The sequence below is a fragment of the Mustela erminea genome, chromosome 3 (assembly GCF_009829155.1).
Source record: "Mustela erminea isolate mMusErm1 chromosome 3, mMusErm1.Pri, whole genome shotgun sequence".
NCBI lineage: Eukaryota > Metazoa > Chordata > Mammalia > Carnivora > Mustelidae > Mustela > Mustela erminea.
In genome coordinates this window covers 105,111,649-105,124,556 of record NC_045616.1, presented here as the reverse complement: position 1 = coordinate 105,124,556, position 12,908 = coordinate 105,111,649, and the positions used below count along the sequence as shown (strand labels likewise).

General features: G+C 45.8%; 1 protein-coding gene across 6 annotated transcripts in view; it reads left to right on the top strand.

Annotated features, from left to right (window-relative positions):
- The window catches only part of DOCK2 (dedicator of cytokinesis 2), a 409,502-nt gene that overhangs the window by 349,451 nt on the left and 47,143 nt on the right, over positions 1–12,908 (top strand). For all 6 annotated transcript variants that reach the window (XM_032337047.1, XM_032337048.1, XM_032337049.1 and 3 more), the window contains exons 33-34: positions 2,879–3,027; positions 12,565–12,650. In XM_032337047.1, coding sequence (XP_032192938.1) covers positions 2,879–3,027; positions 12,565–12,650 — 235 coding nt within the window. The remainder of the gene's footprint in view (positions 1–2,878; positions 3,028–12,564; positions 12,651–12,908) is intronic.

Below are 12,908 nucleotides of genomic sequence, written 5' to 3'. Positions count from 1 at the left end.
ACCCAGGCCAGGGAACACACAGGACTCCTTTCCACCCACACACCGAAGCTCTTCTCTGCACTCTCATTTCCACCAGAGCCTTTCCCAGAGCCTATGTAATTTGGCATTTGGATTCATCCTGCTGGCTTATTGGCACTTTAAAAGCCTTTTCTAATTGGTATCTGTTTTCAGTGAGATCTGGCCACCATTATACGAAAAAAGACCCTCTTACTGATTCCTTGCCTTGCCTTTTTGAATACAGCAGCAGGTGTGTCTCTTGAATGAGGATTTTTTTCCCCCAAATGAGTTTGCATTGAATTAGTTACAAATATGTTCTGCATGTGCGCAGGCACACATGCCTATGTATATAAAAACACACACAAATGCACTTTCAGTTTATTTGAACACAAAATCCAATAAGCTCAGATTCCATTTTTGATGGAAATGAATAAAATTTCTTCCTGGAACATTGTAAGGAACATTCCGCTCACACTGTATTTAGGGATCAGCATCTTTCTCCATTTTCCCTATTCTTGCAAACATCTCTTCCACTGACTGCAAAGAATGCAGGTCAAAGGTATCTTAGGAAATCCTTGCTCTACAGCATGTCCGCTCTTTATTTTAAACCGTCTTAAATATATCCTTATCATAGCCAATGTCCTCCAGTATTCTAAAGACCTTTGTTGCATAAGCAATTTCTCTGTTCCGTGGTGGCTTATCTGACAGTTTCCCATTTACTTTCTACTTATTATTGCACTTGACTTTGAATTTTAAAACCCCACTGTGGGTTTAAAGGATCTTGAAGGACGAAATCAAAACCCTAGATTAGCAATTACTATAAACCTGCTAGAAAGTATCTTTTTTTTTTTTTCCCCCTATTTGGGCCAAAGCAAAGGCTTGAAGCTCAAGTGTAATCCAAATGCATCACATAATGAAGCAGATATCCTGGAAAAGTGTCTTTATATTTCACTCAACTCTCTGCCTGACTTCACCACTTCATTCTCACTAACTGAAGATAGTCTGAGAATGATGCCTTTTTTATCTGAATTCTGGGGAAATACTTGAACATTAAGCCTCATTTAGGCTAAATGAAAATTCATTTTCTTGCTGCCTTCCCTCTTGGCTCCTTTTCTGAGCCTTAATTGAAAGCAACAGCACCAGGCTGTATACCATGCCACCTAACTTTCTGTACCCCCAGGAGCTCTCTGCCCCAGGTTAAGATGGTCATGGTTTGGCCTGAAAATGGAGAAAAACCCACAGGGGCTTCTTGGGCTCTGAGACTCAGAAGAAAGAGGCAGCTGCTGATGGATCAGCCAGACATCAGCTTCGATGATAGGCTGTTGTGGGTATGCTTGCCCTCATTCCCCGGGAAGTCCCTGCACTCCCAAACACCCTTCTTTTTGCCCCTTCTCTGCCATGCCTCCTGTGTGTCTTCTCAAGAGTCTGCTTAGCTCTGCTCAACAGGGCTGCCCTCAGTGGTCCATTTTGATCTAACATCAGAAGAGCAATAGCTAATACTGTGTCAAGTATGCCACGTGGCCAGGACGGTCCCAGCTTGGGAAAGAAAACTCTGCATATTCATCACAATGACCCATATCAGTAAATACTACTATTCTCTCATGTTAAGATGAGGACACTGAGGACCCAAATGGTAAGATCAGCTTATCCAGCATCACATAACTAGTTGATGGTGGAGTTTGTCTACAAATTCAGGCCATCTAGCTCCAGGATCTGTGCCCTTAACCACTGGGCTACACTAGCCATCCCCCTGGGTGATGATTCTTCCAGACTCTGTGCTAAGTAATGCATGGGTGTATTTTCACATGGTCTTCTAAACAAGTGGGTGTTGCTACTGCATCCTTATAAGATCCATATCCAAGTCATTTAGCTAGTGAGTATAGGAGCTAGACAAATTTATTTCTTCATTCAACAGACATTTACTGAACATCTAAATGTCCTATACTCAGTGCCACAGATACAAAGGTGAGAACAGACATTGCCTCACACTCTCATGACATGGGGCAGGCAGACACTTATCATATCTTTCCACAAATGAAGCCATCATTGCAAAGTTGGCTGAGAAGACACAACATAAGAAGCCAGTGTAGGGGTTCTGACCTCACTAGGGTTGGGGGGGCATGTGCTGCTGGCTGTTCTCAACAGATCCCCTGGGACACATCCAGGGGAATCCAGGTGACAGTGAAGGTATTGGGGCACAGATAGGAAAAACAAACAAACAAACAATTATTGTCAACAAAGGACCAGTGTGTGCATCGGCCTGGCAGTGGAGGACACAAAGTGAGTCTGCAACACTGGAAGCAGACCAGCAGAACTAGGATGCCAAGAGCCAGGGGAGGTTCGTGGGAAAGCCTTGCCATCGACTAATCATTCCACTGGCCACACTACTCCCTCAAGGGGAGGGATTCCACTGACCCTGCTATCATAGCAGATTCTTAGCAGCAAATTTTGCTTTTCTTATTTCATGAGACAGTTGAAAAAAGCATGCTCTCCAGTCTCAGAAACATGGTTTGTGATGCGGACAAGCGTGATTTCAAATATCCCCGTGATTTGCCACCCCTAACATATTCCATCAGAGCTCCATTTACCAAGAAGATCACGCAGGTGAAAACCCTTGTAAACAGTGACGTGCTTTACACATACCCGTGTTATTATCCTTAACAACAGCTCGTTCCAGATGATACATGCGCCTCCTGCAGGAATTAATATATGTAAAGTGTTCAAAATGTTGCCTGGCTCCAGTAAACCACTGTATAAGTGTTCACTATTATTTCTACTATTCTGCCTCCCTTTTTTTTTTTTTTTCCCCCAGGCTTGGTCTGAGGAGGATCTGTGCATCATGAAAACTGTTTTATGTGTCCGGATTCCTCTTCTCTTACAGGCCAGAACAAAATCTGCTTCATCCCAGGCATGGTGGGACCTATATTAGAGATGACACTTATCCCCGAGGCTGAGCTCCGGAAAGCCACCATACCAATCTTCTTCGACATGATGCTGTGTGAATATCAAAGGAGTGGGGATTTCAAAAAGGTAAAAAAATGAGGCTGGAAACTCATGGCATCCTCTCTAATCCCTAGACCATTTCCCCATAATGATATCCTTGTTCCATCTGCCTGGGCTTCATTCAGGAGCTCGACGGTAGGATAGAGACATTATTCACGTGCCCAGAATGAGCTGGCAGATCAGATTTGGTCACTATTCTATCATGCTTTCCTGCCCAAGGCCAAGATTAAAATGCATTTCCTTGCTGTGGATCAACTTGGTCCCTTTCTCACTAGTACAAGTTCCCTAATCCCTACCTAAGAGTTCCCTCCAGGTGCGTCCAAAGAGTCCATCCCTTCCACCTGCCCCCATCTTGGACCCTTGGACCCCAGCTTGGATCTCTGTCCAGCATTTTCTACTCTGGGACAACCTGGAAGATCTACATTGTCTAGAAAGAGCCGACCTTTCCAGGAGTCATAGTCCTACATGAATTAAAATCAACAGCGAATGGCATCAGAGACCCGTTGCCCAGGAGAGACCTGTGGGGCTGCCATGGCAATAGGGGGCTTTCCCTAGCATGAAGGAAGTGAGCAAATTGCGTGAAGCACAGGTGTCATTGGCCAAATGTTTTCATTGAAAAGCCCTGTCGAGCTTGAAGAACAAAGACCACTTTCTGGGCCCGCTCACTCCTGAACCTTCTGACAGTGCAGTAGGAAGCCATTTCAACAATGGGTTCCTAGCGGTTCAGTAGTTTCCCCATAGTTCAGGAAGGTTGGTGTTTAAGTCTTATCAGGTTCCCTCAGATCTTGATCCCCTGTCTTCTTCACCACACCTTCCCACATGGTTTTACATTTAAAGGGCTCTTCCTCCTCCTCCCCCAGCATTTCTGCCTCTCATTCTAGACCATCTCCTGCCACCAAACAATTTCTTTAAAACAGATACTTAAAAAGCAGCAGATTCCAAACGGCCTTTCCTTAAAATCCTTACAGATTTTACCCCTTTCTCACTTACTAGAACTCTAATCCTCACCCAGTAACCTCCAAACCTTCCTGCTTGCCTGCAGGGCCCTCCGTACTCTGGCCTTCAGGCAGCCTTTTCGGCTATTATCCCCACCTCTTTTCCTACCTCACCTGTTCTCCCATTATTCCCACAGCTCACCTGAACTGGGATGCCTCAGTCAGCATCCTCCCCTGTGAGTTTCTCCTTCCTGCTACTACTCTGCCCTGTTCACAGACCTGCCTGTCAACACCTAAACTCCTACTGATCTTGCAAAGTCCATTGCAGAACTGGGTCCATTCAGACAACTTTTCCCTCTATTCCTACATCATTTTATCTATCTGAGGTATGAGGATTACATACTGCCTTGCCTTGTACTCATTTCTAAGTATGCTCTGCTTCTTCCTCATCCTTATCTAATAAAAGTGATGATGATGGTGATGATGATGATGATGGTGATGATGATGATGGTAATGATAACAGAAGTGGCCGCCATGAACTGGTTGCTTACTATGTGTCAGGCACTCTAAGTACTTTCCTTCTGTTAGTTCATATGATCTTGTTTATGGCAAACCCATGAGGTAGGTAGCATTATCGTACCCATTTTAAAGATGAAAATATTGAAGCCTAGAGAGGTAAAGTCACTTGCTCAAAGTCATACATCACCAAAAAGGAGGGGCAGAGACTGAAACACAGAGATCACTATGGTCCCCAAATCCTGCTGTGCCTACAGCATTCTCCAGCCCCAGGTACTGTCACAGTAAATGTTGGCAGAGTGAAAGAGTGCACGCCATCCTCTCCAGCAGTGGTTTCTCAAAATAGGTTCCATGGAACACTAATCCAAACAGATGCTCTAGGGAAGGGGATTTCGAGGCTGAATACCTTTGAAAGTCACTGCATATGGTAACCCCCTCTTGGAGATTTCCAGTGCACATTAACATAGTCAAAGCACTGAGGCATTACACTGTAAACAGTATTTACAGTGCTCAATTCTCAAACTTATTTGTGCAAGAAGTATCAATTAGATGTGCCATTCTGCCAATCACTCTGGAAAACATTGTTCTAAGAGGGGAAAGACACTAATGTGGTCTTCAATTTACAATGGTTCAATTTGCGATATTTTGATTCTACGATGGTGTGGAAGTGATACACGTTCAGTAAAAACCTTACTTTGAATTTTGAATTTTGATCTTTTTCTGGGCTGGCTACATGCAGTATATTCTTTCTCATGATGCTGGGCAGCAGCTGTGAGCCCCAGATCCTGATGAGCCGCCCGATCATGAGGGTAATGACTGCCATACTTAGAGCCATTCTATGCTCATACGACCATTCTTTTTCACTTTCAGTATAATGTTCAGTAAATTACATGAGCTAATCAACATATTATTATAAAATAGGTCTTGTATTAGATGACTCTTTTCCCCAAGCATAGCCAATGTAAGTGTCCTGAACACGTTTAAGGTGGGCTGGGCTAAGCTATGATGTTCATTAAGTTAGGGATTTTAAATGTATTTTCAACTTAACTACATTTTCAATTTGCAATGGATTTGTCAGGACATAACCCCATTATAAGCCAAGGAAGACCTGTAATTATGTCTGATGATACCAGTGTGAGAGGGTACTCTCCTGTCCAGGGATTAATTAGCAGGAGATCTCTAGTCCCAGAAAGGCTAGTAACCAGCTGTCTCCTCGGCAAAGGGCCTTAAAAGAAATCAGGTTGAAGAGGTCAGATAGAGGAAGATACCATACCCAACCAGTTGGGATCAAGAGGAACGAAAGGTGAAACCTGGAGAAGGTTTTTGAAGACATTTTACAATCTTCTGTCTCTTAAGGGGTAGTGAGGTACATGAGTCTTGGGAACACGTAGAGGGCACACGATAGGAGATGAAGGGAATCATCCTTACCCTCAGGTCAGCACTCCTTCCAGAGGTGTGTGCTCCAGATGGCTCAGAAGATGTCCTGGGAGCAGGTGTGCAAAGGAAACACTCCCAAGTACCTGAGAGTATGCCATACTTAAAAAACAAGCAAACCTGTCAATTCTAGATTATGACCTGACAGTTGGCCAATTCTAGATTATGACCTGACAGTGTTGGTGTCTTCACGTGTTTAGTAGACTTCACAGGCTTGCCCAAGTATGATTTTTTTTTTTTTTTTTTTTTTTGCCCTGAAGGATTTCCTTATTGTGACATCCCCAATCTACCCACCTGTTCTCCATGAATGGGGGTCATCCTTGGACTTCTCGCTCCAAACTGTGTTCACTGTAATAATGTTCCCCAATTGCTCCTCTTAATTTTTCTCTTATCAAAAGAGACAGGACAATCAGGCTGACTAATGGGGCAGCTTTCCATGAAAAAACCAGCTGGTGTGCTTGGTGGGAGCTCAGCTGTGGAATGAGCAGATCCAGGCATGTCTTCTTGGTTCTGGGTAAGCAGCTCTGGAAGGTGTCTCCAGGAAAGGAGGAAGCCAGTCCACATAAACCCCAACCTGTCCTGATGGCCAAATCTAGAGTGAAGCCTGGAACTGGGTCTGAAATCCAGGAGGCATTGCATGCAAACTAGCATTAAGGAATGATGCCAAAATTATCAACTAAGAACCAGGTGCCTGTAAAATAACAAGCTTCTCTTTCTAAAATTTGAGTTTCTTAAAGGAAATTTAAAAATCAAGAATAAAAGTTAGCAGGACCCTTTCTCCTAGTTCACACAACACCTCCTCACCTGGTACCCAACATCTTGAGGTTCTCTTGCTGACCCGCATTTGCTCTGGCTCTTCCTTTGATTTCTTTACTTGAAGAGATTCTACTCATCCTTCAGCTGAGGTCTCACATTTTGAGAGAGCCCTTTGTGCTTCCTGATGGATGCAAAGGTCAGATTCACTCAAGCAGGATGTCCAAGAACTGGAACTAGGATAGGAAAGGGTTAGACGCTAATGGACTTAAGGAGGGGGTGGGGATGGGGAAAAGGAGGTTCTGGGGCAATCTCTCTTTCTGCTCTGAGTTTCTTTTGCAACCTCATTGCCAGATTGCCCTGTCCTCTCCTCTAGCCCAAATAAGATAGCTGATGCTTTTGACTGATAACATTTATCCCTCGTGAGTACAGCACTTCACCCAAGACCATTGCAGGGGTTTCTGTCCTGTGCCTCGGACTGGGTGTCCCATCCCTTGTACATTCTGCAATTCCCTTGGTGGGGCTATGGACAGGGCAGTTTTGGCAAAAGGAGCCTTGGGTTGCCACACAGTGGCTGGCATGGCCGTACCTGGTCAGGGTGAAATGCATCTTGTCCTGCCTGCATGGGGCTCAGGCACATCACTTATCTCACACTGTGTGATAATCTACTCATAGATCTGACTCTATCATGAGACTGTGAGTTCTTTCAGGGTTAAAGCCAGTCTCTCAGTCCTGAACTCCTAGCACCTATCAAATTTCCTGTCATGAATATGGTGGGAATCATGTCAGTATTCCTAGGATGAATGGAGGCCTCTAGACCTGCATTCTGCCACATTCCAGAGGAAAAGCCTTGGCACAGGGAGGAGCATTCCAGTGAACATTTTCATAATGTAGGGTATTGTGGGTAGCTGACCATGGCTTGAATAATTCCCAGAGGCTGGGTAGACCAGTTGTCCTCCTGGACAATTCTTCATGGGAGAAGGAGTTTGGGGGTTTCTAGGTGAAGCTGGTGGGAACAAGTAGGAGTCCTAGGGCGCAGAGGCTGAGAAGAGTGGTTACTTATGATACAGATCATAGAAAGGACTGTGGAACAATTAGCCTGAAGGTCTGAGTTGCAGCAAACAATGGCTCCAGAGAAAACCCTCTCTCAAAGATGGAAGAGGTAATAGGACTTGACAGCAGCACCTAGAACAGCCACTAGAACAGGGCACAAGATCGGTAATTGTTTGGTAAATGAATTAACGGACAGAGATATCAGTGCAGCAGATCCCACTGAAACTGAGTCTTGGCATGGAGCAATGTGATGATGGCTTAGAACATGATGTAGAAAAGAACAATCGATTCAATAAATATATACTGGACACCTACCGTATGGTCTACTTTAGTGTCAGATGGGCTTGCTGCTTCTGGGCTGGTAAATTTGGGAAAGTTATTTAACCTCTTTCAGCCCCAGTGTCTTTATCTGTGAAATGGATATCATAATACCATTATAGGTTCCTAAACCAGAGCTCGACAGGGAATAGGAATGGTCTGAAGCAGGCAGGGACAAGGTGAGAATTAGGAAGCTGTCCAGACTCCCGTCTCACATGACATTATTGTCTCCCGCTCTCCCTCCCGCCACGCCCCAAGTCTGCTTCCATCCACCCCCAGAAAACCGGCATTTCATAAACAAAGGAGGCCACAGGCTGACTTACCGGGGCCAGTTCCATCCCTGCTATCTCTCTGCCATCCTGGCCTTTCACACTAACTATCCCCCGGCCCCTCACACAAAGTCAAAGAGCTCTTCTTTCCTAAATTTCACACTTGTGCAGGATCTTAGGCAAATAAATAATGAAAATAGCCAAAATGTTTTCAAGAAGTCAGGAGACCCCGTGGAAGCAATGCAGGGAAGGCCTGATGCAAATGTGAGGCCTGCGTAAGTCATTGTGTTGGAAGAGAGAGGCCGGCGCCAGGAGGGCCGCGCTCCTAGAGTTCACTTCCTTTTCCCTGATAAGGGCTTTTTGAGATTCCTGTTGGGTCTCAGTAGCATTGACTTCTATGAAAGTAGCCTGCAGGTGCCCCTAAAGGAATACCTACCTTTCAGGGGTAGGGAAGAGTCAACACTGTGATGCCGGTGTGGCTGTGGAGGAAAATGGAATTGATTTGGAGAAGGCAGAAGCTCTGCACAGTGGCACAGCATAGTGTATGTTTAGGAGCAAACGCTGGGCCCTTGGGTCTACTCTGGCCAAGTCCATCCATCCTTTGAAACCCAGACCAAGGTTTTGCTTTGCCTCAGTTTCCTTCTTTATAAAATAGGAATGATGATATCCATCCCCCTTGGCTAAAGACTAAGTGAGATTATGCTGCCATTGACAATGACAATATCAACAATGTCATGAAAATTGCCAACAATTATTGAGCACTTACTGTGTGCAAAGCACCATGCTAAATCTTTCATGTGTTTTTCCCATTAACTCCTCCCAGCACCACTCTACATAGGTGAGAAATTTCCTTATAATAGGTGAGAAAAATGAGCCCCAGAAAGCTTATCAATTTGGCCAAAGTCACAGAGTGGGGAAAAAGTCAAAGCAAGACTGAAACTAAGTTTCTTGGATGCCAAAAGCTGTGGTCATAGCCACTCCTAAGCACAGTGCGTGCTGAGGGGTGGGGGGAGGCAAAACGGGCTGCAGTCCGCTTTGGGATGTGCCTGACTGCAACCCTCACTCTCCAAGCTGCCCTAGAGGGCTCAGGCATGGATGGCATCAGCCAGCTCTGCAGAACCCCTGGCACCCTGTAATTCCCTTCCCTGCAGGCTCTTTTGTGACCCTGTGACAAGTGCTTATTTACCTCATGCACTTCTCCGCTCTAAAGGCAAGTTCATCACATGAGGAGGAATCATGCCAACATTTACCATTGAACCACTCAGACAAGAAAAAAATGCTGTTTCTTTCCTCCCCCAGAGCTGCTTTCCAGTAACATCCAGCAGTAATAGCATAACATTAGCAGTAATCATTAGCAGACCGGCAAACCCGAGGCATACCTGAGTTTATGGTCTCCCCTGGTGCTTTATATATAAAATCCTCCAGTTCTCCTAACTCCCCTGTGCAGTAGGTATTACTATTATATTGATAGGCCAAATCTGTCCTGCTACCTGTTTTTGTAAATAAAGTTTTATTGGCATACAGCCGTGCTGATTTGTCTATTATCTATGGTGGCTTAGTGTTATAGCAGCAGAGCTGAGTAGTTGTGACAAAGACTATCTAAACCGCAAAGCCTAAAATACTTACGGTCTGATCCTTTACAGAAAATGGTTGCTGACCCCTGTTATAAACTCTGAAACAGGATTAGAAAGACCTGCTAGCTTTCCCAAAATGGTGGAGGGAATGAAGCAGACATGTCTATTCCCAAAATGGCGGAGGGAATGAAGCAGACATGTCTATTCCCAAAATGGCGGAGGGAATGAAGCAGACATGTCTAGATGGCCAGATAATCTAACATCAGAGCCCATGCTTGTAGTCCTTCAGCGTATTTCTTCCTGCCCTAGGCTTGCTCAGTAGACCTCTCTAATCAACGTAGCCCCAACCCTTGACTCTGGATGACGTTTGATGCCTACTAGATGCTTAGTATAATGCATCATATAATATCCATGATTCAAGTGCAGACGGGCAGCTCAAACCCTGGTCAAATTGGCCCCCATGTAGGTCTCCATTCTAATTTTTTTTTCCTTTCTCTCTTTCTTGAACTCTGCTCCTGCTGAACTGCTCTCCTCATTTTTCTTTACATTCCTACCTCCATCCTTTGCTCAGTCCATGCCTCCTACCTAAATGCCCTTCCTTTTCACATTTGTCACAGTCCTATCCATCTTCCAGGTTTTGTGTATCTCCTTCCATAAATCTTTTGCAACTGTGGAAACTCACAGGAAATTTTCTCATTTGTGCTCTATCAGCACAAGCTTCTGGTCCTTTCCTTTGGCCCTCAGCCCACAAAAGTGAGGGAACAATGGCACCACACATGTGAGCTGAGGGAAGAGTGACTCCAGCCCCGGCCTTTCATCACCTGAAGATTCCAACCAACTAGACAGGGCTTGATCCTTTGTGCACTGAAAAGAACCTGCCAAAAGGTCTCTGCCATTCATAACAGACTTTAGACAAGCCACTGAAATTCCCAGAGTCTCTACTACCCAAGAGAAAGGCTCTACTTACTTAAGTGGGGCCAGTCCAGGCTGGCTGCTTTTCACGCATTTTTACATTTAAAAGTGATCCTCCTTGGGGCGCCTGGGTGGCTCAGTTGGTTAAGCATCCAGCTCTTGATTTCTGCTCAGTCATGGTCTCAGGGTCATGAGATCAAGCCCCAAGTCAGGCTCCATGCTGGGTGTGGAGACTGCTTGAGATTCTCTCTCTCCCTCTGCCCCTCCCCCCTGTTTGTGTATGCTTTCGCTCTCTCTCCCTGTCTCTTTCTCTCTCTTAAAAAAAAAAAAAAAAACAAAAAAAAAACTATCTTCCTTAAATATGACCTCCAGACCTCATGGAGCTACTTTAAGGACTGAGGGTAGACGGGTTAGGTGAGGAGCCAGGAGTACCCACCCAAAGACTGCTTTGACCTTGGTGACCTTTGCCAAGGGCCTCCTTCCCTTCTCCAGATGTCAGTTTCTTATTTAATGATAAAATTGAGACATGCACTGCATGATACGGATGGACTCATCGGGGCATGTTATTAAAACCGTACAAACCGTTTTACATTACAGCTGTGAAAAGGGACCCAGTGTGACCCTTTAAGATATGGAAAAAGCCATGAACTGAAGCAAATGAGATGCTTCTTCATGGTGAAAGTGGGGAAATAGAATACCCTCTGTCTTCATTGTAACAAGATTGGTGGGACTGTGGGTACATGCTCACTTTCAAGTCACTTACCTAGTCTGATTTCTGCCCAGTACAGTTGTCTCCAGTCCTTGCTTTCTGAGGCATCAGCTCATGCAAACATGACAGCTTCAGGTATGGGTGGGCTCAGGGCCTCCGTGTCTCTCCATCTCCCCTTTTCTGCTTCCATTTGTGTTGGTGTCGTTCCCAGGCAGGTTCTTTCATTGTGGCCATCTGTAGCAGCCCTGGCTTCTAACTTCCATCTCCATGTGGAACAGACAGACTCCGTGCTAAGAGTTCCAGCACAGCCTCTGAGTCTCACTGGCTTGGCCTTTATTAATCTTAATGTCTAGATGATGAAAGAGACTGATTAAGAGCTAGGCCTGGGGGGGCGCCTGGGTGGCTCAGTGGGTTAAGCCTCTGCCTTCAGCTCAGGTCATGATCTCAGGGTCCTGGGATCGTGCCCCGGGCTCTCTGCTCAGCAGGGAGCCTGCTTCCCCCTCTCTCTCTGCCTACCTCTCTGCCTACTTGTGATCTCTCTCTCTCTCTCTCTGTCAAATAAATAAATAAAATCTTTAAAAAAAAAAAAAAAAAAAAGAGCTAGGCCTGGGTCACGTCCTGTACCTGGAGCTAGGGAGGCATGCTCAGCTCACCTCTATCCTGAAGACTGAGACTAGGGCCCGGGCGATCACTGAAGTGTGGAGAAAGGCTGGCCAGACAGGCAGAAATGCCAGCTGTCCATTCCCCGAAGACGGAGGCCTCTGTCGTGCACCTCCGCGTCCTTGCACACGCTGTGTCCTCCGCCCTCCGCCCTCCACTATGCCCTTTCCCTTCCTTCACTCACTGTCTTTCCCCTGCCCTCCCTCCCTCCTCCCCTCTCTGGTGCTTACCATCTACTTTCTTCCCCATGGTCTGGGAACTCCCCAAAGACAGACATGGTGCCCTGTTCTGTGTGCACTCCCTGCTCCTGGCACTGACCCTGAGAAATGCCGGGCACTCCCCAGAGCTTTGGTTAAAATAACAAACGGGCTAATTTCAACATTCAGCCTCCTAATGTTGTTCTTATTGATTTCCACCTCGTTTTTCTTCAGTTTGAAAATGAAATCATCCTCAAGCTGGACCACGAGGTGGAAGGGGGTCGAGGGGACGAGCAATACATGCAGCTGCTAGAGTCCATGTAAGTCCGCGCCCGCGGGTGTGAGAGGAGCGGGGCACGCGGGAGCTTGGGGACACGGGAGGCCGGAGCGCTCGGAACGCGGGGGGCCTCCGGACGCTCCCCACCCCCACTCCAGAGATCTGTCCATTGGCTCCTCGTACTGGAGAAACTCCCCTTCTGAAAACAACCTCACATATCTCTCCCTAGAGGGACTGTTTCTTTGATATTGATGGAATAGGACAGATAAAAACAAACTTTGCTATATCGGGAAGAGGAAAA